The following is a 23,579-nucleotide window of genomic DNA, read 5'->3' as shown; positions in this document are numbered from 1 at the left end:
TAATGGATAGTGGTGACTTGCCGCTTTTGCCCCATTCATTTGACACCCGCTGTACTTAGGGACTTGTAAAGTAAGGAAACAATAATCCGTTAGCGTTTCAACAACATTTAAAACAATTTTTCAGTTTAAAAAATTGAATATGAACAATTCAACAAAATAAACTTTCCTCTCTTATGGGACATAGCGATATTGTGACCCCACTTAATCTGTGCGTCAGATTTCATTGAGGGCCGAACGCTATTCAAGAATCACGAAACAACACGTCAGTCTTACAAAAGGCACTGTAAAGTACCGCTGGAGCGTGTAATTGCCCATGTAATAAGCCTGAAGGAGTCGAATATGGAGAACTTTGTGTTTATTGTATGTGAACACCTGTTGGAGTTTTTTCAATTCAATTGGGAATGTTCCTAAACTTTTCTCCTTCTGTAGATTTAATATCATAGGGAATTTATAACTTTATCGGAAAGTTGCATGTACGGAAAAGCAGAGAAAAATCGAAACCTAAGTAAGAAGAAAACTGCGTCCTGGATCAACGGGTAAATCAAGAAAACACATAAATCCAGTATCCTAAACCAGTACGGCACTGACTCCTTAGAAAGCAAAGAGGCGTCCATACAGGTTCGGGCACTGGCAAAAATAACTTGGAAAGAGTCTCGACTCAAATTTTGAAATAAAGTGAAAGTTATCAACACAATAACATAGCCTCTAAATTGCGTGGTGACTGGGCATGCTGGAACGCCTTAGGACGGAATCCAGAGGACCTTCCACTGGACAATCAAAGAGGAGGAATGGCTATACTGAGGCTCGCACTAAGAAGGAACTAAGATGCAACTAAAGGGCTAGCTAGAGGAAGTTCGGGGGGATGATGAAGTGAAGAAATGAGGGGGGATTGCTAAGTTGCAAAAAAAATCTGATAAGAAAACTAACGAAACGTGGACTGCCGATCGGAATGTGATCTTGAAGCTCGGACTACTCGTTTCGCTGAAGAAACAGGCACGGCGACCCCTCCTGAGGGGGGACACAACGCAGCAGATCTAGAAGCTGGCTCGGGAAATAGTGACTAAAAAAGGAATCAAGTGGAAGATGTGTGTATTCAGTGCATATAAGGCCCTCAAATTGTAGAAATAAGCATAATTTCTCTTAAAAATGTTGAAATTTTTATACTAATTTCTCAAAAATCGGTTTCGTTCTCGACGTTTAAATCGGGGGGAATAAATGCAGACAAATAATATATTTCAGCTACACAAGCGGAGGAAAGCTACGCCACTGATTTAAAAAATAAAACCGGAGTCTAATACATCCGATGGCGATGTCTGAAATGGTTATTTTCCTAACGAGTGCGGGAAAGCGTTTGCCTCACGCAATTGCAGTTCCTCCGCTTCGCGTCGTTCGGGCCCAGCAGTGGAGGGCGGGAAAGGCACTTTTTGTGCGAGTTAGGGACAATATTTTTTATTCTAACGCGAATAAACAGAAACACGTTTCAATTTTTTTCGTATCCAAATTAATATATTTTATTCACTGGAAAGGGTGGATTAAAAAATTGCTTTAATTTCAATGGTATTTTTCATGTGCGAATTAAAATCACCGCATGTTCCAAATGGTCTATCATCTAAGCTCGCATGAGGAAGATAACAGGGATCTTATTAGAATTGAAATGGTAAGAAATGACGTTTTCTGGATACCACGAAATGACCAAACACTACGGAATTTCGGACCAAAAATTTGAAGCCCTGAAAACGAGGAAAGGCGATTAAAACTCGAATAAATGTGTTGATAATCTGAAATTCTGAAGCATCTTTGTTTGCAAGACAAACGAGACGATCCTGCCCCCCTTTTACCTTCACCCGCTCTGAAGGATAACTTTCAAATGTATTTATTTCTTTGCTCTTTAATGAAAAACAATTTAATTGCACAAAATTAAAAAAAATATACATTTAGAAATAAAGCTTGGAAGGGTGGACAAAAGAAAACAGGAAGGGGGGTTGTCTTGTAAAACAAAAATTGCTCAGAACGATTATTTATACATTTTTTGCATTTTTAGTTCCTTTTCCTTACTTTTTGATCTCCAAATTTCTGGTATAAAATTCTGCAGTGTTCGGTCATTTCTTGGTACCCGGAAAACCAACAGTAACAGTTCCAATTCCAACAGTAACAATAATTACCTATGAATAAGAGAAATGCTTTCACGTTTTTGGATGGGTGTTGCGTACAGGTGCACCTGTTCCATCATCGACGCAGAAACATTATTCATAACTCATGAAAGACACAAAGGAGACGAAAATATGAATTTTTACTTAAACATTTGACTGAGGTAGAATAACAATGTAAACTAAACCCGACAAATAGAATAGAACAACTATTGTTCGATTAAATTACGTTCTGTATGAGAATCGGCCTCTTTGGTAGTGACAACTTAGTATGCATTACTAGCCATGTAGAGTTATATGAAAAGTGTTAGAATTACGTCCTCGTTTTAGGGCTAATTTTTTCGACGTTGCGTCTAAATGAGTTATTTCCTAATAAAGAATCGTGTACCCTTTTACGGTCAACCACAAATAACCTAAACGACAAGCTCAATTTAAACCGATAATTTTTATGGCCAAAATTTGAAATTAACGCTTTTGACCTTCCCAGAACCTCAGACATGCACCATATTGTGTACACCAGCAACATCTGTTGCGGTTTCCTTAAAGGCCCAGCAGTAATAATTGCGGTTCCCCCGAAAAACGAAAAATATCGATTACTTCATAACCCAATGTACGGTACTTAAAAGTCCGTAAATCATCCGACTTTATTTTTCTCTATACACTCGGTAATGAGAGAAAAATCTCGTCTGGTAAGTCGGACGATAAATTACGGTCATAAATAATGGTAATGTCCGAACCGGAGCGACCTTAAGTACATCATAGAGCAAAATAAGGAGCAGTAATTCATAGAGACAGAGCTGACAGAAAGTTGATGACAAATGGCAAGTCCGCCTCTCGAGGGAGACGCTCTATCTATTATGTGACAAAAACACATGTAATTCTTTACCTCTGGCCCGGGCACGCCCTTATCTGGCCGCTGGTCATCTTTTAAAAGTTTTATTTGGGGTATTTGGGAGATAAAAGATGATTGAAGAGCAGTCATAGATTAATGTAATATAGGGAGAAATTTTCAATTCTCATGAAAAAGAGTTGCGGCAGTCTAACGAGCTTTAAGAGAAAATTTCAGAGTTTCCTAGTTCTTAAATACAGCCTTTGGAAATGGCGTTGGAAATTGAAGTTGAGACTTCAATTTGTTTATTTAAGTATCTGAGTGAGGCTAAAATTCCACATCTGCCCCACTAACCTCCATTGGAGTAGCCCCCTCCCAACGTCACCCACAATGCCCTCTAACATTCCTGCAAATCGGGGTGGACTCGTTCAATGGCCTCCACACACCGCACACTGGGGGAAGAGGGATCCAACACCGAGCACTCCACCTCCACACACCCCTCCCACCATCGATCAAATACATGTTCCTACATATTGCCAGCTATACGTTGCCTGCCACATGCGTCCCAAAGATGTATTTATTATAGAAAGTCGTTTTGGTTAGGTGCTCCAATACATCTTCAATAAGTCGACTGTCCCTACCCCTTGTCTCGCGCGTCCGCTGGAAGCTGCGGAAGCAGCAACTTTATTTTCTTATAACCAAATATTGCCAACATCTTATTACCTAAGACTAAGTCAAAATAAGTGATGCAATTAGCAGTAGCCCTGGCTTTTTCGAGTTTTACCGGGCGAATTTTTAACATGACTAGATCAAAATTCGTGAACTTTCCATAGTAAAGAATATGTCCCATGGACGAACCAAATACAATGCAAGCGAGACTTCTTCAGCTCAAAAGGAAGAACATGAAGATGATGGCCGGCACACCGAATGCGCAGGGGGCGAAACCAATTACCAATTATTTATTGCCCACTTAATGAATACCTAGCTGATTGAACGGTAAGTGATAAGACTGCGATAGGCATCATTATTTATGAGAGGGGGGGGGCCAATATTAGTAACAAAGTGCGAAGGAGTCTTGATTATAACAATTAACAAAGATTTATGCGAAGTATTCTGAAATTTACAGTTGGGGAAAAGGAGACGTGAGGTAAACGGTATGATGAAGGTAGTAATCATTAGGAGGGTCTGAGGAACGCTGGCAGTAGCAGAGGACAGGATAGAGAGCGAAAGTACAAATACGTATGCAGATGAGTAAGTCCAGGGAAACTATCTAAAGAGCCAGAGTGGGATTTATACAGCGGTCGAAAGCGCGGTAAACTTGTAAAAGTTTGATACGAGCAGATTGTCGATGTTTAGGGGAATACCTGGTGGACTTAGCATTCCCAAGATCAATTTCAGGAGCGAATAGAGGTCTCGTCATTCTGGTTGAATCCAAGAACAATCATCTTCTCCCATCACTGGGCCCTCTTCGTAAGTGGACAGGGTGCTGCCTAAGTATGACCAGTAACTTCAGGATACAATTTCTAATGGTGTTTGAAGGGAAAAAATCTTGGAAACATGTGGCCGAAAGCGCTTAGGCTCCGAAATATAGAGTATTGAAATTTTGTAAAAATTATTATTAGAAGTAAATTTTTAACCAAAAAACAGGTTAATATTAGGTAAAAAAATTACGAGTCCTTTTTTGTTGTAAAACATTAGGAGAATCTGAAAATAATAAAAATGTTTAAAAATCCATGGGCGTTCTACATTTCATAAGGAAAACGTCGACTGACTCGCCTCTAACTGCTCCACTGGTGGCAGATAAAAATTGACTTTATACTAAAAAAGCAGCTTTTAAGCCAACGTAGAATAATCACAACATTTTAAGAGCCTAGCATTGACTGTTCCAAATTTATTACAAATAATAATATATTTTTGGAAAATTTGAACACCCTGTATCTCGGAGTCAAAGCGTCTTCGGCCACATGTTTATAGGAACTTTTTTCTTTAGAGAGCACAAGAAATTGCGTCCCAAAGTTACGCACCGTACTTAGGAAACACCCTCTATATCATCTCGCATGCGGCATCTAATCCTATTAAGATTCATTAGTCGCGTTATTTCGGTCCCGGTATTTATAGTGAGGACGGCTATCGTCGGCCCATCGGTAATCGCGACTTTCATTTGTCAACAAGTGTAATGAGATGCGGGCACGCGGCGCACCCTGGGCGTGGTCCTTTGGCAATTAACGGAGCTCGAGGGGGGCCTCGCGCCTACTCAGCCCCCAACAATTCGGTTATCTCCGTCTCTGCATCTTCCTTATTTTCTATGTATATCTATTAACCGCGAGCGGTTCGGTTTTTTCGAAAGGGACTCGGGAAGGTGGATTCTTATCTGTGTCGCTGTGGGTGCTGCATACGTCGCTGACGATGATAATAACTTGGAGTGGATTCGGAGTAGAATATTGAGTAACTGCGAGTAGCGTAAGATGCAAGAAACGACACTGACGCCACCACGAGGCAAGGAAATCAGACATCAGACTAATCGGATTAATAGTTACTAGTTATTCGTCCACCAGATCGCGCCCCCCTCGTCTAGTTCGAGCTTTCTTTTCGAAATTAAAAATCGTGGTCGACTTTGCAAAGTCATCAGGTATCGATTGTTTCCAAAGCCACCGCGATCGGCGATAAAGTCATTGCCTCATTGACTATTCATGGCTTATTTGATTAACAGATATTTTAATGGAATAAAAGCTGATCCCGTGGCGTTCAATGAATGCGTAATTGCGACGAACATTCAATGAACAGGCGCTCATAACGATTTCTTAATTATTTTCGTTGTTGTGACACGATTAGAGTAAGGAATCAATCAACGTCAGAAAAACTTAGAGTGAGACAGATGTGCGAGGAAACGCTTTACGTCCTCTTGATGACGAAAACATGGCCCCCGATCGCTCAGAGTTGTCAAATATATCCGCCATCTTGAGCCGCCATTCAAACAATGGAGCTGACTTTTTCAAGGTCGAATAGACAGATACCAAACATTATATTTACATTCGAGTTCTTCCGGGTATTTTTCAATTGTTGGCAGGAAGTAACGATCTTGAATTAAACACCAAACCCAAACGCCCCAATCAAGGCAAACGGCGACGGTGACAATGTCTGCTGCTAAAGCTTGCCTGCTGGGTCTCGGCTGTTCTTGTTTTTGGAGTGGCCATATCTTGCATCGCAATTGGATAATTGCACTCAAGGTCAATGTGTGAGACCAAAATCGCCGAGAATTTCTCCTGAATTATCTTGTAGCAGCCATTTTTATTTACAAACTACATTTAAAGGCGATAGTTGACCAGTCAAGTTTCGTAATTGCCACCACTGTAACCGCCACTAAGCACATCATCAGGCCTTCAGTGATGCCCACTTGCCGTTTCTTTGTAACCACAGATGTGTACTTCCCTCAGGGAATATTACTGTTGGAGGGAAGTCATTTCTGACTGATTTTTATGAGAAAAAGTCAGAAAGCTCTCAAGAAGAAAATATTTCAATGAATACATTTTACCGTTAAGATGAAAGCATGTTATTGCGTTTTAGATACATTATTCTAGCCCGCCTACGGGGACAAAGTCACCTATAGAAGCACATCCGCCAGTGCCAAGTAAATTGAAACTGTCTTCCCTAGTTAGTCATATTAATGCCGTTTTACACGATTAAAATGCAGCCTGTCGATCAGTCAAAAGGTACCCAAATTTTGCACGTAAAAGTTTGCACGGATGCATTATTAAGTAATCGATTGAGTAATTGGCATTCAGAGACCAGTTTTGCGTATGTCAAAAGGAATGAATTGTGACGCTATTAAAAAAGACCGCAAAGTACTGAACAACATCCTTCAGACATATTTGAGTGTAAATTTGTATTTCCCGGAAAAAATTCCAGGAATTTTGCATAAAGCACCGTGTCACTTCAAACCCGGCCCAAAGCGAACCAGCCAGAGTAATATACCATTTCTCTGGATATAGGCAGAACAAGAAGTATCTTGCTCAAGCAAAGGCCTCAACCACCAACATGCGTGCAGCAAACACAATTTGCTTCGAAGCACTCTTGACCGGGAATTTTTTCCTACTTTAGATTCGCTAGAAGCTGATCGAGAGCTTTATTGGAAATGAAACAAGAAACCAACTCCGGATCATCAAAAGCGTTGAGAAATTTCTGTAAAAGCTCCTGATCGGTGTAATGACATTCCTGACGACCTGGAATCAGTTTGCCGCTTTGTTGGAATGAATCCCTAAGAATTAAACTGAATAAACATACAATCAGCAAACAAGTTCCTGATCGTGCATAGGAGATGATTACTCTACCAAAATGACCAGAAAAATTTACTTTCAGAAATCTACTGAATTACTTCAAGTCACTTGTGGCACCTGGACGTGTCTGACTCACCTGTAGTTTTTAAGCCTGTAGGAACCAAGGTAAGCTGCGATAACCCTTAGTGACCGGTAGTCCTGGACTATGAATTAAACCAAATATTTTTCAATAACACCATATGACCATTTTTTTTTTCAACACTCGTTTGTATTTGCACGGATGGATTTTGCAAATCTGCTCTTATGAAACAGACATACCTTCTTAACTAATTAAAATTGCTTAATGAAAATTGCAAATTATCAAAATTAGCTATGGCGGAGATCCAATCGTTCGATTCGCCGTTTTCGCAAATCGCCATCGGCCAATAAGGACAGAACTCCCAACAATTAATCGATTAATATCCAAGAAGCATCTGAATATCCGTCGATATTAATCAGTGGCTACTAACGAGTTAATTACGATTTCAGTCATCGGAGGCGGCATTTCTCAAAGGCGGGCCCCTTCGGTTCATTTCAATTACAAGCTCAGATATGTGGATGTAATTCCCATGTCGGTAGGTGGGACCCCATTTGAATGTTAACGAGGCCGAAATCTGTCTAAAGAACCGCTTCCGTTGGGTCCGAGTCCTCTCGGCGACAAATAACTCTTTTGCCAGGAGTGTTACGAGACGTGTCGGTTTTGATTGTTTTATTGGGGCCTTTTGCAGCGATTTATGTGCTTGACAATGGGAAACGTGCACGAAAATATTATGAACTCGGTTATTCGGTTTCGTTTGTATGGGAACGGTAAAAGAACGAACAACACTACGACTTATATTTGTCGATGATGAGCTATTAAGGCCACATGTTGAGTGAATAAATTAAAAATAGTATTAAATCTGTCTTAAATTGGGGGACGTATATTCTCGTTCCTACATTTCTGATAGGAAATTATTATGAAATATAAGAACATAATAAGACCATATAAGAGGTCTTATAGAATATCTACAGGATCTTCCCTTGTTCTTGAAATAATGGGAGATGATAAATTGAAGTGCATACGTATGGTTTGGTAACTTAAATATGTTTGTTTTACCCTTAATTGATGACCGAAATCGTTTCTCATTATGTTCAATAACTTTTCTTCGGCTTTACTTTAACTTTGATCGTTGATCGTCGCATGAAGAACTAGATAAGAATGGTCTGAAAACCCTTTAAAAAGACCATTTCCCAAACCCAATTCTCGGCAACAATGACCTTTCCAGTCCCTCATTGATGCTAATTGAATAAGTATTCTCCCTCGAAAACCCAATTCAGATTTTAATTTAACGAAGTCAAAGGCATTTACGATACGTTTAACTTAACGTCGCCGCGGCGTTTATCCAGGCCCATTATAAACTCACCCCCGAGTGTCATAAATTAGTCAGGGAGTAAATTTCTATGTCAAATTATGCAAATGTGACGGCCCGACAATTCCTCTCTTTTATGCCCGAGAGACACAAACAGTGGAACAAAATCCACATCAAGTTAGGGCAGGACTTCTCTCCCTCTTTGACATGAATGGGGGATATTAATACATTTTTTGAATAAGAAAAGTTTATATCTAATAAAATTTAGAAAACTTGAAATGCACCAAGTTAGGTGTAGTGAAGGTGCATACAATGAGATGCCATATACCTAATGAGCTCAAATTATGCAAGACGGGACCATAGTGTCTTCAATTTGTTCTGAAGATTTTCCCTCCAAGAATATCAGACGCAAGCAAGTTGAATTGCGCAAACCCATGTCTCGGGGAATTACCACATTAGTTCTCATTAGTTTCATTTAGTCTCGCTCGATCATATAAAAACAGAAGCGTACTTTAAAACGTTTCCCTCATCTAATGCCTCGATCTGATACCAACTAATAGCCTTAAAATGGGTCTTCAGAATGCTCGATAGAGTTTATCGCATAAAATGATATTTTTTTCCGAAATTTGAGTTTGTGCAAGTTTTTACAGAATTAAATTACTTACCTCAAACATCTCAGAAATCGATTGATAAGGCTACGGCGCCTTGCCTAGTTTCTTGCTGGTTCCACTGCTCTTTGAACTTCATCAAAGATGATGGTGGAGGGCGGAAGGTTAAAGTAACTTATTTTACTACATAGTGCCACGTATATAACCTCCCACCCTAAACTGTTGAATATTATACAGGGTGTGTGGGTGTGGATTATGTGATTTGTCTATATTTTCAAAATGTAAAAAATCACTCATATCTCACGTCTCTAAAGAATAGATTGTAGACAATTGAGAAAATTACATCAAACGTCAACTGTTCCCTGGTTCTGCGGAATAAGCAGAATGCACTTGGTTTAGAAAAAGTCTATTTATGACAGACACTTGAAGCGTGACTGAGTCATAATGGCGGTTGATAGCGGTGACATTGATTATAACATAACCTAAAATTCAAAACAACAAATATTTCTTATAAAAGAGCTTTCAATTTCTCTTCTGTAAGGTCTAGATTAGTTTCAAATACATGGCATTCTACATTTAAAGGAACAGTATTAATGTGCGTTTCAAAAAATGTCAAGAAACAAGTAACTAATGCCCATCTAAGTTTGAAAAACCTTCTTACATTATGCCTTTTCTAGCATTAAAATCTTCCCGGGGGCCCTGGTTTGTGAGGAGTCGAAACTACGAGGTGATATCACAATTGGGGCTGGTACTATTATTCATCCAAGTGTCACCATATTAGCCGAAGCTGGTCCTATTATTATTGGTGAAAACTGCTTAATTGAGGAACAGGCAAAAATAATTCACAGGTATGTTTATTATTCTAGTTAATAATCAATATAAGATTATCTAACTGAAAGAATAATAATCATCACCCATATCAGGAGTGCAATAAAAAAATTTTACCTGCCAAGAACTATTCAAAAATAAGAAATGGTTTATCTGTATAATTTCACTCTTCCAATTTTATCATCATTTTTTGGTTCTATAGATTACCATTTGACCAACAAGAGCAAGAAAACACCCCAGTATTAATAATTGGTTCCCACAATGTTTTCGAAGTGGACTGCACAGTGGAATCTCCCAAGATAGGCAATAACAATGTTTTTGAGACCAAATGCTTTGTTGGCAATAAAGTCACTGTCTCAGATGGGTGCACTATTGGAGCAGGTTGTCGAATAACTGATGAGCAAGTTTTGAAAGAAAATATTTCTATATTTGGAGGAAACTGTCAAATGAGGGAGGGGCTGGATAAGCCTGTGGTAAGTGCAAAAATTGTGTACAGAAAAATATTTATTGTTACTATGGAAATCTAGAATATACATTTTTAGTATAATACCATTGATACTGAGAGAAATATTAAATTAATTCCTCAGTGAAAATAATAACTAAATAGTGCACAACTGCCCTTTAAGTAACTGTAATTACATTCCTACAGAAGGTGACGTTCAGAGTCCATTTATTTAAAAATTATCAAGTTTTTTTCTTCATATATTTCATATGTAAACAGTAACTCAAATTTTAATCCCAAATATAATTGTTTGTCTCATATCGTCAATTATCTGATTTATTTTATAGCTATTTATGCTCATCTTCTATCTCTATATATCTGTAATAATCAATTCCCACAAATAGAATGGCTGCAAAGCAGATTTGTGTGCAAACTTTCATTTAGTAACTTTATGACTTATTTCATATTAATGATACTTATTTCTGCGTAATTGCTAAAAATTTCAAATATAAACTATTACAGTTCTCACAGAGAATAAATCTTTTAATTCAGTTCCACTTCAACGGGAAAAATGGGAAAAATAATTCCCAAACTGAGATCAAGGAACCCTCACTTATGCTGCTCAAAAAACATCCTTATTAGCTTCTGTTGTTGTTCTAGAACCTTCATGTGCATTGCTCTCTCTTGCAACTCTAAATCTAGCCTGCGCTGCCTTTCCTGTTTTTCTAACTCAAATTTCTCTTTCTGTAACTTAAATTCTCTCTCTGCAAGCAAAAGTTTCTTTTCTTGTAGGTCAATCTCAGCTCTGCGCACTTCTACTTCAGTGGTGTGCTTGTCTTTGAAGAACTGGAGAGTTGTGATATTTGCCAAACCTATAATATATAAATAGTAAATTTGTTATAACGATTATTAGAATATTTTTACCTCCGTCCTGTGTAACAGATGAAATGCTACCAGCAGCCTGTGGCAGATCATTAAGCTCTTCGTCTAAAAACATGTCGGTTGACTCGTCATTGTCCTCATTGGACGCTTAAAAATTACGGAGTTTGAGGGTAAATTTATTACAATTTCTAGATTGTATCTTACAAGTTTCCGACCTTGGTCTTTTATTACGCAATTCGCGAATGGGCTTTTTCTCCTGAATTACGTCGAAATATTTCTCTTTTAAAGCCAGCACTTCTTGTAAGAGTTGTAGTTTCTCCGTGTGTTCATCGTCACTTCCTTTATATCTCGCTTTACTAAAATATAAACATTTTTGTGTTATACATTATTAAACGTTGACTTGATTTCGTTTAAACCAGTTAGATAATTTTAAAGCCGTTTATTTCAACACACCTTAACCTTATTTTGACGAATTTTTGATATGATCATCAGGAAGCTAATCCAAGTCCCTGAATTAATAAGGTTGTCTGCACAAGTTCATAGTTGATTTTTATAAAAACACTTAAATTGGAATAACTGCAACAGTGACTCGGTTCTCTGCCATCCATCCGTAAATTACGGTTTTCCTTATAGTTAATAACCATAGCAGTTATTTTTTATGTTTTCACTGTTAAGATGGATAATCCTGGCCTTAAAGAACCTCCTGGTCTCACCAAAAAATGATACTGTTTAATTCTTAAATGTAAATAATATGAAATGCTATAAAATTTGACAAAAATGTGAAAAATGTTTGAGGAACATTCAATGTTGAGCAATGTACATATACTGCAAAATTTCAATCTGGTTTATCAAATTAGAGTTAGCAGATTGTCGATCAGTTAAAATAATTTTTGGGTATTTCAAATTAAATACTCATATACCAGTAGAATTCAATATTTTTATTAAAATTATTTTAAAATGTGCATATACAATAGATTTAAAATCTTGCCTCCGCCACTGCAATCATTAAATCCAAAATCATATAAATAAACGCAGCTCCAATGCATAATCTCCCATCCCCCTTATTTTTTCCCAACTTTATTTAACGTTTTGCGCTAAAACTTACTTTTCCAAATCTCCTTTGACGTAGAGTTTTAAAAGGTAGTCCACGTGCTCCCTAACGGAACGCAAAGTGTGCGGCCGGGCCGTCATCCTTACGAAATTATCGTGCACAGTACTCCATCTGTAGGGATCTTCGAACGGGTTCCGATCGAGCACCTCTTTGAGAAGCATGAGACTGTGCTCGTTGGTGTATCTGAGCCTTTCTCTGGGTTTACGCCACATTTTTTCCCGGTTCATTTTTGGATTGTTTCCCTAAAACGGCACCGTTTTGCAGCGTAATTATTAACGTTTGACGTACCGACAGCGTAGCGTCCCGACAAACACTGTCGTTTCGTTTTTGTCGTATCGATTCGAGACTGGTGACCTCGCTTCGATTGTTAGGGCGGACGACTGCGTTCGCGAATTAGAATACATTTGAGGATAGTATCGGTTAATCACTTTTTTCGGTCCATTTACGTTTCGCAACGCTCTCGTGGGACACTAAATTTTCAATTTGTTATCATGATGTTCTTGTTATTCTCAATAACTTTAATGAGTTTTGTATTTTTAGTAAATATACATAAATTACACTCTAAGTTTTTAAGATGCAATCGTACATAAAATTAAAAATGAGGAAATAAAGTACAGGATCTCTTGCGAGTGCGCGTGACAAAACTCCTAAGAGTTTCAGTTTTGGAACGCAGCTGTAAAGATACTTTCTTGCCCGGCAGCTTCGCTGTTGATATTCCGGTAATTTAGCCATAACGGAACGTGGCTAGCAGCGGCGTAGCTCCCCGTTATTTCTGAACTGAATCTTGAAGAATTGTTAATTTTAGTATTCACCCACGATGGTTGTGTAGTGGTCTGAGTTACTGCCTGTCGTGTGGAGGTAGCTGGGTTTTATTTCCGGTATATGCCGATTCTTGTATTTGTGTAACAACGATTACAAAGTGCAAAAATTGAAAGAATAGACAATATGATGTGTTGATTTCACCTCTAAAATAGTGTTAATAGAAAATTGCTTTATTGTAAGTGCATGTCGCAGTTACGAGATAGTAAAAATACGCCATAATATTTTTTAATAAAGTAATTTTGACCAATTTTGGTTTCGTAAATACTATTGTTTTGTATTTTCTGTTTGTTAAAAATGTATCTCTTTTGTTTCAGCCTCAGGTATTGCAAATGGAGACTCTAATGAAAATGTTGCCAAATTATCACCACATAAGAAAACCAAATAAGAAACCGTAATAGTGGGATGAAAGAAGACAGCAGATTATAATTTCTATAACATTTATAATTAAAAAGGCTTTAAATAAACAATCTTTATCGTACTGTTATTTCATGTTTTATACATACTTATTGTATCAAAAAATATACCTAAACCTAGTAAATTAAATTTAATTTGTCCTTAACATTCATTATATTTTTTTTGAACTACAAAATGTACAAGTTATTTCCTCCATTCCCCCCGTTAAACCTGTCCATAAGTGCAGAAACAATTGCCTGGTTTTGAACTGCAACATTCCTATAAGCCTCCCTTTCAGCTCTCTCCATTTGTGCCCTTTCGTTTTGTTCCATCACATCCAGCTCTAACCGCTCTTCTTCTAATTTCAATTTTTGTTCCCTCAAAGACAGCTCGCGCTCTTTTAAGGCCAACTCTTGTTTACTTAATTTACCATCTAAATCATTTGCCTCTCTTTCCTTTTCCCTTTTGTCGCGTTCGTTTTCCTCATCCCAATAGAAGTCATCTAAACATGATTTACCAAAAACATGAGTTTAAATAAGATATTATGGTATTCATACCATCACTATCTTCTGATTTAATAAATCTGTAATCGCTGCCGCTTTCCATCGATCCACAAATTACTGTAAATAATAGCATTGTAAACAACAGTTATGTTGTTTGTATGAAATCTTACTCTGAGAAGTGGTAACTGAAGGTCTCTGCGTTTTTTGAGCATTGTAATCAGAACAGATACCCTTACGCATATTCAAAATTTGGTCCAAGCATTTCTTCTTTTGCTCAAAATCATCTGGAGTTTCTCTTGGACGCCTGAACATTCAAATCAAAATGTGCAAAGGTAAGTGAAGAATGATATTCAAGATAATGTAATAGGAGACTTTGAAGGAAGATTTTAATTTCAATTAAGCAATCTCCTCACATCTCCAGAAAGGCCATTTTAATAATAAAAATTAATCCTCTTTACACATACAGCTTAAAAGTTGCAAAAGACATGCAGTTTCGTTAGAAAAGACTACATATGTGTCTATTTGTGTGTCTCTTTCAGCACTAGTTGTCCTGGACAATGAATGTTAAGCAAGAGTGTATGTCAAATGTAGTACACATAAATAAGCCATTTAATAAAATACAATCTGCACCAAGGGCAAAGGGACAAATAAATATGGAGTGCACAGTTGAGATATTTTGGGACATATCTTTAATTGGAAAATTAACTGCTAGTGATGTACAATTGATATATTTCTCATGACTACTCTGAGTGATACTTACACCTTTAAGACCCTCTTCAGGTGAAGATTCAAAAGATGATTTACGTGGTCTTTGCAGGTCCTTAAGGAAAAAGGGACATTGCATTCCTGGACGAAATTCTCATGTATTTCTCCCCATCGATCTGTATTCTCAAAGGGGTTTTGCTTAAGAACTTCAGCCAGGAGTTGCATATCTTGTTCGACGGAGAAACGGAGTCTTTTATCCGGGAATTTAGACATATTTACTCTTAAAATCACTTAAAGCGAATTATTAAAATTTTTAAGTAATTTTTATTCAATTAAAAAATAAACAAAGAAATGTCACGAATCAGCTGATAAATTTGACAGAAAAAAAGGTTTTCAAATTTTGAGATCGTAATTAGGGCAATTTGAGATTCAAATATTCGACATTTTGAGTAACTTGCTCTTGCGATATTGAAACCTAACCTCAAAGATTAGTTTTATTTCAAAATCAAAATATTCCATATAAAGATTCGTTGTTTGTGGCATTTCTACGCGAAAAAACAAAAAATCAAGAATATCATTAATAAAAAAATGTGACATCATTTCTCAATTAAACGTTTTTCGTTAAGAATCAAAATGCCTTATAAAAACCCAGTTGTTTGCTTAAAATGCCAGACTAAAGAGTCCTCTTTTTGGACCAATGCTGAAAACCTTGGTGTAATCTGCCTCAATTGTGTAACCGAAGCGAAAAAAGACAATATTGAGGACACAGAAGTGAAGGTATTCTCTCTGTCAGTTTAAGGTTAAATTTAAAAAATAAGCTTCCCCTGTGTGAAGGACGAAGAAGAAGAAAAGCCTCAAAAAAAGAAAACTAGATCTGCTCGATCATACAAGACCAGACACAATCCAAATGCAACTCCAAAACAAGCAACTGTTCCAAAAGGTCGGGGCCGTAGGGGTCTGTTTAAGAAGGTACCAATGAAGTCTCCAGCCTCAGTAGCAACTACTGTTACAAGTGATTTTGTTTTTCATAAGGTTTGCTAAATTCCCAGTTAAAACATGTTGTACTGATGAACTATGATTTGAAGGGGAGTTACATTCAAATTGGGGATATAATGTCTGTAACAGATGAAAATGATGACTGCTATTATGCTCAAATAATTGGCCTTATGACTGACCAATATTGCAGTAAAAGCGCCGTCCTTCAATGGTTACTTCCTACAGCAGAAAGTCCACCTCCAAATTTAGAATTTGATCCCGCAACTTACATTATTGGTAAGTAGGAACTGTGCCTTTTGTTCGTAAGAAAAATCATAGTTATAATTCTCAGGACCTGAAGAAGACTTTCCAAGAAGTTTGGACTACATGGATTTCATCATGCATGCTCCTTCAGATTACTATAAGTCTAAAAGTAGCCCTTACAGAACTGTAACTAGGACTCCTGACACAGGATATATTTGGGCAAATATGAGTTCAATTAAAAGATAAAAAAGTTATAAAGTTTTTATTTATTTATTTAACAGGAGATTTTTTGGGTTCTTCTATAACAGTTATCTGTAAAAATAGATTTAAAAATGTATTATTTGTATATAAATTTTCATTGAAAATACAAACCATCCACTTCCAAAACTGAGTCTCATTTTTGTGCCATTCCTTATAAATATCAATAATCATCAACAAGGGTTCAGTTTCCGTGAGAAATTCTTGTCCAATTTTATCATTTTTTAAAGCCAAGATTTCATAAAGAGTCAGTTTACCATGGGGTTTTATGTTAAGGGTTTTATTGTACTGTAAAATCAAATATTTTGAATTGCACTTGCAATGTTTATGTTACAACATACTTTTTCTTGAATCATGGAAGTGTGTTCAGTATATTGTTCAGCCAATTTATTGTTGGAAGAAATTTTCCCACATAACCAGACTTTGTAATTTTTTAAGTCACAATCTCCAAAAGTTTTCCAATTGATAACTGGAAGTTCAAATAGTGGAACATCAACTTTTGGGTATTGACTGATTTTCATCTTAGCAATTAAATCTTTTTCCAATGAAGAGGCTACAAGGAAGCTTAGAGCCATCAACAGTTCTCGACTGCTACCGTAACATTCAGTGTGGAAAGCCAGTCTCTTGTAATTTAAACTATTGAGCTTATTGTAGACATCTCGAAAGTTGTTTACATTTAAGATTTTGTATAATGAATCTAGTAAAATAGGTATCTAAAACAATGTACTGTGGGCCAATGCTCTGGATATTATTTGGACATTTCTTACCACATTTTCCTCAGTTTTTCCAAATTTAGCCTGTCGAAAATGCTCAGGTTTTAGGCTAGTCTTATAAACGGTGTTTAGGAGTTTACAAAGTATTGTTATAACGTGTTTTATGTCCATATTTTAGTAATAATTGCTGTTATATTAACGTATAAAACAGAAGTTATTTAATTATGATTTTATCTAAATTATTTAACATAGATATAAAAAGTAAACAAAACATTCATAATTTCTTTTCGCGCCAATATTATCTAGATTTTTCATGCGTTATTTTGACAGTTATGGTTGCTCCATGTGGGTGGTATTGCGTCCTTTTATTACCTTGAGTTAAACGAAAAGAACAAGTGTTTTGGAGTAGTTCGATATGTCGTTGATATAACCTTAAATTTTACTTTCTGTTTTTTGAAAGTATTTTTATAAATTCAAATTTTAATGAGTGTATCGTATTTGAAACTCCTCTAACATGTTTTTTGCTTATTTCTAATTAAAATAAAATAAATTTCTATGTAAATGAGTATATTAGCGGTCGTATTTGTAACTTTCTGGTAAATTAAACGTTGTTGTTCTCCCCCATCTGAAACTGCCATGAGACCGAAAAAAGAATAATTTTGATACCAATTATTGCTCAGAGACGAAAGGAATTTAAAAGTTCTAAGGGCATGAGTTTGTAATTCAGGCTTGACTAGATTAATATGCCCTCCACACAAGCCTCTAATGCTAGCTCAAAATTTAGACCTGCAAAAGTTGTTGAACTGATTTTTTTTTTAATTCTCAGAATATTATCTATTTAAGACTCAAACCAAATTTTATGGAAATGTTTTAAAACATCTTCGAGGTACCTCCTAGGAACTCATTAAAAAGCTTATCATGAATATTTATTTTTAAGGATTTTAAGACCACAAAATATATATATATATTTGAAAACATGCACGTATTGGCTAACCGGTAAATAAGTGACCTCGTATCTTGAAAACCAAAGGAGCTATTTTAATCTGATTGTAGTTATAGAGCTCACCAGTTAATTTGATTTATCGTTTCACGCTAACTAGTCAATCAAACTTTATATGTACTTGGGCCGGGTTTGGTAAATTAACTACTGCATCGTAATAATATTGTATTATCATTTTGGGAATTCGTGTGATATGGCGCGACCGATTTAAAGTTAGCTCCGAGTAGATGTTCGACGCACGAACAAATATTACGAAATAAAAATGTCCATCGTCGAGTTGAAATTTGGCCATAAAGAGAGCAACTCCATGACAGTGTAAAAATATAGACTGTCGACGGATAGCTCTCTTTATTTTCAAATTTCCTGCTGCAATCTTCTTGATGTCACATCTTCCTGAATTATCCTCGAAGCCGTCATGGTAGATCTAGAAAGGAAGAAAATACATATAATTTTTTTAAATAAAATTAGTCCCATTCACATTCAGTTGTCTCACACCGATCGCATTTAAGACAAGATCCAGTAAATCTTCGAGTGAAGAAGCACCTTGTGGGTGTTAACTAGCAAAGCAAACATTTTGTGCTAAAAGGTGAAAAAAGAAATTTTTAGTTCAAATAGCGATAAGCCAAGAATGGATTCTGGAGTATATTCGTCCTATCTTACCAAGGTATTTCGTAGGAACAAGCTAGAATGAAAACTGCTCTTATCAAAAAATTTATGACACCTCTATAATCGCTTAATTACTTTATTGCGCCATTGTTTTTAAAGGGATATAAATTCTAAGTGACGCTCCGGGATTTGATATCAAACAGAACTATCTCTAATAGTAAATATTGCGCCACGTTTTAAATGGTACCACCGTAGTCAAACTTGTTAAACATCAGACATTTTTATCTGTACCTTATGTAAGTCCTCATGAGGCAACCACCTAAGAATTTTTAAGTATCCATCATCTACGGAAAATCGCCGTCACCTAATATTTCTCCTAACTATAATTTTTTGTTTCTGTAGTACTGCATAAATTTATATTGGAGCACATGTCCACCCATTTATTTACTTGATAAGATACCCGTTCGGGGAATTAACTCAATTTAATGCTTATCCAAGTATTTGATTTTGATGACACTTTTTTCATCAATTTATTGAATGAATATCGTTTATGTTTGAAGTTTGTCCTTTGGCTCCAATATTAGATTCATTTATTATAATTATTAGCGGAGAGCTCTGTTTATTCAGTTCTCACACAGTAGGGATTCAAAGGGGGAAATCGTACTGATTATGTTTGGGAAATAAACCTACAAAGTGGGTTCCATTGATTTAAAAAAGTTTTCTACTTACAACCCAGTGCTATCACAAGCAGGTAGGGCAACTTTACCTTGTACCTATCACAAGCGTGTTAATTTAACAATAAACAGGTGGATACGTTGCGTTTTGTACACACATGCCTGAGCGAGTCTTTGCTATAATGTTAGCTGTAAGTACTTGCTTTTACACACACACACATACATACACATATAGGTACATATACTTGATACGACTCACAGTACACCTTTATCGTTATTTGTAATTCCACTTCGATAAGCGAACTTAACTCCATGTTTATCCCCTGGGTGTAAAAATAGGCCGTTATTTTGTTTGCATGCGGATTTAGGCGAACTTGGGGAAATAAACTTAAGTTTTGTAATTATGTGATTAGGTCACGTAGACAGGTTTCTCGTGCTTATAATATTTATTCCAGCTTATAATCAGCATTTCTCAGAAACAGCCAAGAATCTCTTGCGAATGCTCTTAATACCGCATTATAACAATTCTATTAAAGTACTGCTAACATTATCCAAAGCATTTTCTTATTGCACTCCTAAAATGAAGATCATTTTATGACCGGACCATAATGTAATTTTTGCTTCAATTATATTGTTATAATTTCTGTTTTATATTCGAACCATTGTTTGGAAGTGTCATAATTCTCTAAGTATTAACGAATCAGTTGTAAAATTCCAACAACAACAGTCATCTCTGCATCGACTTTTTATCCGAAGGTATTAGGACATATTTCCCGATTACGATTCGATCGATTCATAAAATTATTCATGATTCACATGTCGGTTTCATGTACACATTGTTTGTTCTCCAAGAGTTCCCAGAAAAGTGAGGTCGTTTTGCTGTATCAAAGTTTATTGTCCTAGAGATATCATAAAGTTTTCGCAACTATGAGTTTTACGATTTTAACATTATAAACTGCCAAGAATTGATCAAAGTCGATATGAACTCATTTCTTGCAAGCGTAACTTAATGCTCACAAGGAAGATATTTGGGCTTCTACAAAGCATAAGTGTTGTTTGCATATGCAGGGTTTAACATATTATCTTGGAGATATTTTAGAGGGCCGATAGTACTCTGCGAAATAGTTAAAAAGGACTAATAGGCTCATGGTGAAAAAAGCACTATTTTCATATTTTCTTTCTTTTTTTTGCGTTTTTTTACGTATATCTTGAGGTTTTTTTTAAATTTCGTACGCCTCTTTTTTTAAGACCAACAACAAAATATTTAAATCGTCGGGAGCCATACACAACCAGTTAGGTTTTTTGGGCCATGTATCATTTTATGCTACGTATCTTTTTTTCGAACACCCTGTATAAATTCTGATAACGAATTTAAATTCCTTTTTCAATTCTTTAAGTTTTTGGTTTTGTTGCAGTATTTTCGTATCTTTCGCGGTTTTTGTAGAATTTGCGTATCATACCTCAATGTGAATTAAGAATATAAAGGAAGCAAGAAGGAAAAACCATCTGGCTCATTTATAAATTTTCTGAAGTACTTCGTAACGTTTCATCAAATTTCTTAAAATGAATATAAGTCCAAACGAAAACGAAATTTAAAAAAATTTTGAAAATGTTTAAAAAATATTAGAGTTTTGCCACCCTATACGTTGAAAAGGGTGCTTTTTTGACCATGAGTGTATTACCATTTTTTAATTATTTCGCAGAGTATTGTCGTCCCCTGAAATATCTCCATGATGATATATTACAGTCCGTAAGTAGACTGGGAAAGTTTCTAAAACTCTACTAATAGCCGCGCGTTCCCAGAACCAATTAAATACATTAATTGCTGTTGGTAGTTTTTGAAAAATATCCGACTTTGAAACAGGATTTTTAAAAAGTAATGTTTGGAGATTTTCTATTAATTTGAGCCGAAAAATGCAGTAGAATGCGACGTTCTCTAAGCACTGCGCATGACGCCATTTAAATTAGCACTTAACAGTAACTTATCATAAACGTTATTTACACTCTGTATTTGGAGATATTCAGGGCGTAGAATTATCCTATTTAAATTGAAATGTTTTGGCAACTTTCGGTGTAATCAGAAGTGACCCAAACTTTGAAATCAATTTGTATTGAATACAAGACATTTTTGCTGATATTGGAATTGACCGCGAAATTTCCTTATCGTTGACTTATCGTAATCTCATGTCCGAATTTAAAATAGCGGGACAGAAGAAATTTTTCGAAAAAAACAAAATGGCGTCAGATTTTAAAAACGAGTAAAGTAATTAACGCATGAATTTTTCTCCAAACTAGAAAGGTTGACCAACAGTTGAACAAGAGTAAGATCGGTTATGTGGAACCATTCTTCAGTTAAAGGTCAATGGTTCAGAGTTCCGGCTACCTCTAACCATTGGTATAAGTCAGTGAAAACGCTGGCAAGCTGCTGATCAGCTTCACGGCAAAAGGAGAGTGATATTTAATTTTGTAGAAGTAGAGAACTGAAAGATTCTCACTTATCGAAAACATTCCGGCCTGATCGATGTTAAATATGCCGCATGTTTTCAAGATTGCTCTGGATGTCGATCTTCTAAAGACTGCCCGCCTTCGCGGGCCTTACTGTTCGAGACCATTTGTGCACATAGTGCCTTTAAAGACGGACTAAGTACGGGAACTATCGAGCACTTTCCTTCCAAATGCGATACTAATAGTTACTGCTTATACATGGAGAATTCAGGCACTCGCACCAGTCCTATACTTGGTAAAGCAATATGGCCGACTTCCGTGGGATCCTGTGTTACTACAACAGACGCAGATAGCTTTTGCCAGAGATATCGCTACACTGGTGTGGACGCCCGAATTCCATATCTGCCAACGGATGATGTGTAAAATCGTAGCATTGGGTAGTTTAACATACACGTAACATACTCATGCTATTCAGAGGTAATCAATAATCGACTAAAATTCAACCGATTGTTCTGAAACGCTAATGGGCTTTTGTGATACTTCCTGAACCGTATTCGAAAATGATATGTTTTTGCATATCCTTATTTTCAATGGAAGAAATGTTCTTATCGATACATATAAATCGAAAACAATTGGGTAAATCTTTTGAATTGAATCGACAGTTGCGAACTTTATCGACTATAGATCATTTTCGAAATCCACAATTTAAAGTGTTGCAAGCAAGTACTCAGACTTACTTTCAATGCCAACAAACTCTGCCAAGGCACACATATACTAATCAGAGTGTTTGGCATGTGACCACTAATGAGCGCTAACATCGTCTTCTCCAATTAACATACCTGACTAATTCTTTAAAGTCCGAATTCAGATTTATCTCATCAGCGCCTTAAGTCTTGGTTTTAAAAGTGGCTTACAACAAATTGCAATAATTGAGACAACGGCGCCGTTTTTGCGATAGGCACCTACTGATAACTTTTTGCTATAACTTTTATTATTTGACGACCTTCGAACGTTCCATATTATAATGGAAGTTTTTATGAAGAACGCGTTTCTGAATCGTCAAAGAAACGTCCTGGTCTGAGTACGCGTGACTTTCGAACGGTACCATCAGAGACGCACACTTTCTTCCCATAATGAAATTCGCCGATAAGAGAGAATTCACAGAGTCGCGCAAATCGATCGATATAGGTATTATGAAAGAGAACAATGGAACCTACCTGGGTACGTGGAGACTAAACCCTGATGATGGCTCTCTTTTTTTCACCGTGAGGAGCGCACCTAAACTGAATTTGAACTTATTTACACCTGTCTGCTAGGCGGGCGGGATACACATTCATATGACACGTCGAGACGCACTCATAAGTATAGCAAGCCTATGACGTCACTCCTTATCATTAACACCTTTTAAGTGGGGCTGAACGTACAGGACGGCCAAAAAATAAACAGAGATTGTGCATTTCAGCACTTGCGCTATTCCTAATCGTAAAAAAAATCTCGCTTCGCTGTGGAAAGCAGATATTTCCCCTCCTGGGTAATTAGTCGACGATGGCGGAATTTGACATATTAGAAATTTCGCATGTTAATGTCAAATTTTGTTGGTTGTCAATCGCTGATTGATTTACTCCGTATTTTATCGATTAACGAGATAATCAAAGAAGCGTAAAATCAAAGAAACTGCATTTTACTTTCTTAATAATAACTGATGGGTAGCA

General features: G+C 36.5%; 5 protein-coding genes across 7 annotated transcripts in view; 2 read left to right on the top strand and 3 right to left on the bottom strand.

The window, feature by feature from the left end:
- The window catches only part of LOC136341707 (proton-coupled zinc antiporter SLC30A2-like), a 35,659-nt gene extending 26,334 nt beyond the window's left edge, over positions 1 to 9,325 (bottom strand). The window contains exon 1 of the mRNA XM_066286970.1: positions 9,304 to 9,325. The gene's annotated coding sequence lies outside the window, so the exon portion shown is untranslated. The remainder of the gene's footprint in view (positions 1 to 9,303) is intronic.
- A 530-nt stretch (positions 9,326 to 9,855) lies between these two features.
- DCTN6-p27 (dynactin subunit 6) lies at positions 9,856 to 10,664 on the top strand. The gene is made up of 4 exons (XM_066286502.1): positions 9,856 to 9,869; positions 9,924 to 10,094; positions 10,277 to 10,547; positions 10,617 to 10,664. The coding sequence occupies exons 1-4, from the start codon at positions 9,856 to 9,858 to the stop codon at positions 10,662 to 10,664; spliced, it is 504 nt and encodes a 167-aa protein (XP_066142599.1).
- On the bottom strand, positions 10,561 to 15,376 carry LOC136341479 (trichohyalin-like). Its single transcript, XM_066286498.1, has 10 exons — positions 14,988 to 15,376; positions 14,398 to 14,531; positions 14,282 to 14,344; positions 13,917 to 14,226; positions 13,195 to 13,292; positions 12,798 to 12,889; positions 12,504 to 12,751; positions 11,603 to 11,754; positions 11,441 to 11,545; positions 10,561 to 11,388 (listed from the first exon to the last, which is right to left on the bottom strand). Exons 1-10 carry the CDS (start codon positions 15,203 to 15,205, stop codon positions 11,126 to 11,128), a joined length of 1,683 nt encoding a protein of 560 aa, XP_066142595.1. The 5' UTR covers positions 15,206 to 15,376; the 3' UTR covers positions 10,561 to 11,125.
- A 45-nt stretch (positions 15,377 to 15,421) lies between these two features.
- Positions 15,422 to 16,558, top strand: LOC136341716 (GATA zinc finger domain-containing protein 1). The gene is made up of 4 exons (XM_066286986.1): positions 15,422 to 15,709; positions 15,767 to 15,964; positions 16,018 to 16,204; positions 16,260 to 16,558. Exons 1-4 carry the CDS (start codon positions 15,566 to 15,568, stop codon positions 16,415 to 16,417), a joined length of 687 nt encoding a protein of 228 aa, XP_066143083.1. The 5' UTR covers positions 15,422 to 15,565; the 3' UTR covers positions 16,418 to 16,558.
- LOC136341713 (tubulin epsilon and delta complex protein 1-like) lies at positions 16,420 to 23,183 on the bottom strand. Of its 3 annotated transcripts, XM_066286981.1 has the most exons (5): positions 23,085 to 23,183; positions 17,197 to 18,566; positions 16,771 to 17,142; positions 16,544 to 16,717; positions 16,420 to 16,483 (listed from the first exon to the last, which is right to left on the bottom strand). In XM_066286981.1, exons 2-5 carry the CDS (start codon positions 17,311 to 17,313, stop codon positions 16,442 to 16,444), a joined length of 705 nt encoding a protein of 234 aa, XP_066143078.1. In that variant the 5' UTR covers positions 17,314 to 18,566; positions 23,085 to 23,183; the 3' UTR covers positions 16,420 to 16,441. The 3 variants fall into 3 exon arrangements, with proteins under 3 accessions (XP_066143078.1, XP_066143076.1, XP_066143077.1); XM_066286979.1 differs by having other exon boundaries at positions 16,420 to 16,717; XM_066286980.1 differs by lacking the exon at positions 23,085 to 23,183 and having other exon boundaries at positions 16,420 to 16,717; positions 17,197 to 18,585.
- Between the last annotated feature and the right edge of the window lie 396 nt (positions 23,184 to 23,579).

The sequence above is a fragment of the Euwallacea fornicatus genome, chromosome 10, assembly GCF_040115645.1.
Source record: "Euwallacea fornicatus isolate EFF26 chromosome 10, ASM4011564v1, whole genome shotgun sequence".
Taxonomy (NCBI): Eukaryota; Metazoa; Arthropoda; class Insecta; order Coleoptera; family Curculionidae; genus Euwallacea; species Euwallacea fornicatus.
This window is presented reverse-complemented; position numbering and strand designations above follow the sequence as displayed.

Bases quoted from the DNA above. Each gene is read 5' to 3' on its own strand.
- DCTN6-p27 (XM_066286502.1), top strand. The intron at 10,095-10,276 runs GTATGTTTATTA...TTGGTTCTATAG, and splicing joins CAGGCAAAAATAATTCACAG to ATTACCATTTGACCAACAAG. The intron at 10,548-10,616 runs GTAAGTGCAAAA...ATACATTTTTAG, and splicing joins AGGGGCTGGATAAGCCTGTG to TATAATACCATTGATACTGA.
- LOC136341479 (XM_066286498.1), bottom strand. From the start codon at position 15,205: ATGTCTAAATTCCCGGATAAAAGACTCCGTTTCTCCGTCGAACAAGAT. The intron at 12,752-12,797 runs GTACGTCAAACG...GTGCCGTTTTAG, and splicing joins GTCGGGACGCTACGCTGTCG to GGAAACAATCCAAAAATGAA. The intron at 11,389-11,440 runs GTAAAAATATTC...TATATATTATAG, and splicing joins ATCTGTTACACAGGACGGAG to GTTTGGCAAATATCACAACT.
- LOC136341716 (XM_066286986.1), top strand. From the start codon at position 15,566: ATGCCTTATAAAAACCCAGTTGTTTGCTTAAAATGCCAGACTAAAGAG. The intron at 15,710-15,766 runs GTATTCTCTCTG...CCCTGTGTGAAG, and splicing joins TTGAGGACACAGAAGTGAAG to GACGAAGAAGAAGAAAAGCC. The intron at 16,205-16,259 runs GTAAGTAGGAAC...TATAATTCTCAG, and splicing joins TCCCGCAACTTACATTATTG to GACCTGAAGAAGACTTTCCA.
- LOC136341713 (XM_066286979.1), bottom strand. From the start codon at position 17,313: ATGGACATAAAACACGTTATAACAATACTTTGTAAACTCCTAAACACC. The intron at 17,143-17,196 runs GTAAGAAATGTC...ACATTGTTTTAG, and splicing joins GAAAAACTGAGGAAAATGTG to ATACCTATTTTACTAGATTC. The intron at 16,718-16,770 runs GTATGTTGTAAC...TTGATTTTACAG, and splicing joins CTTCCATGATTCAAGAAAAA to TACAATAAAACCCTTAACAT.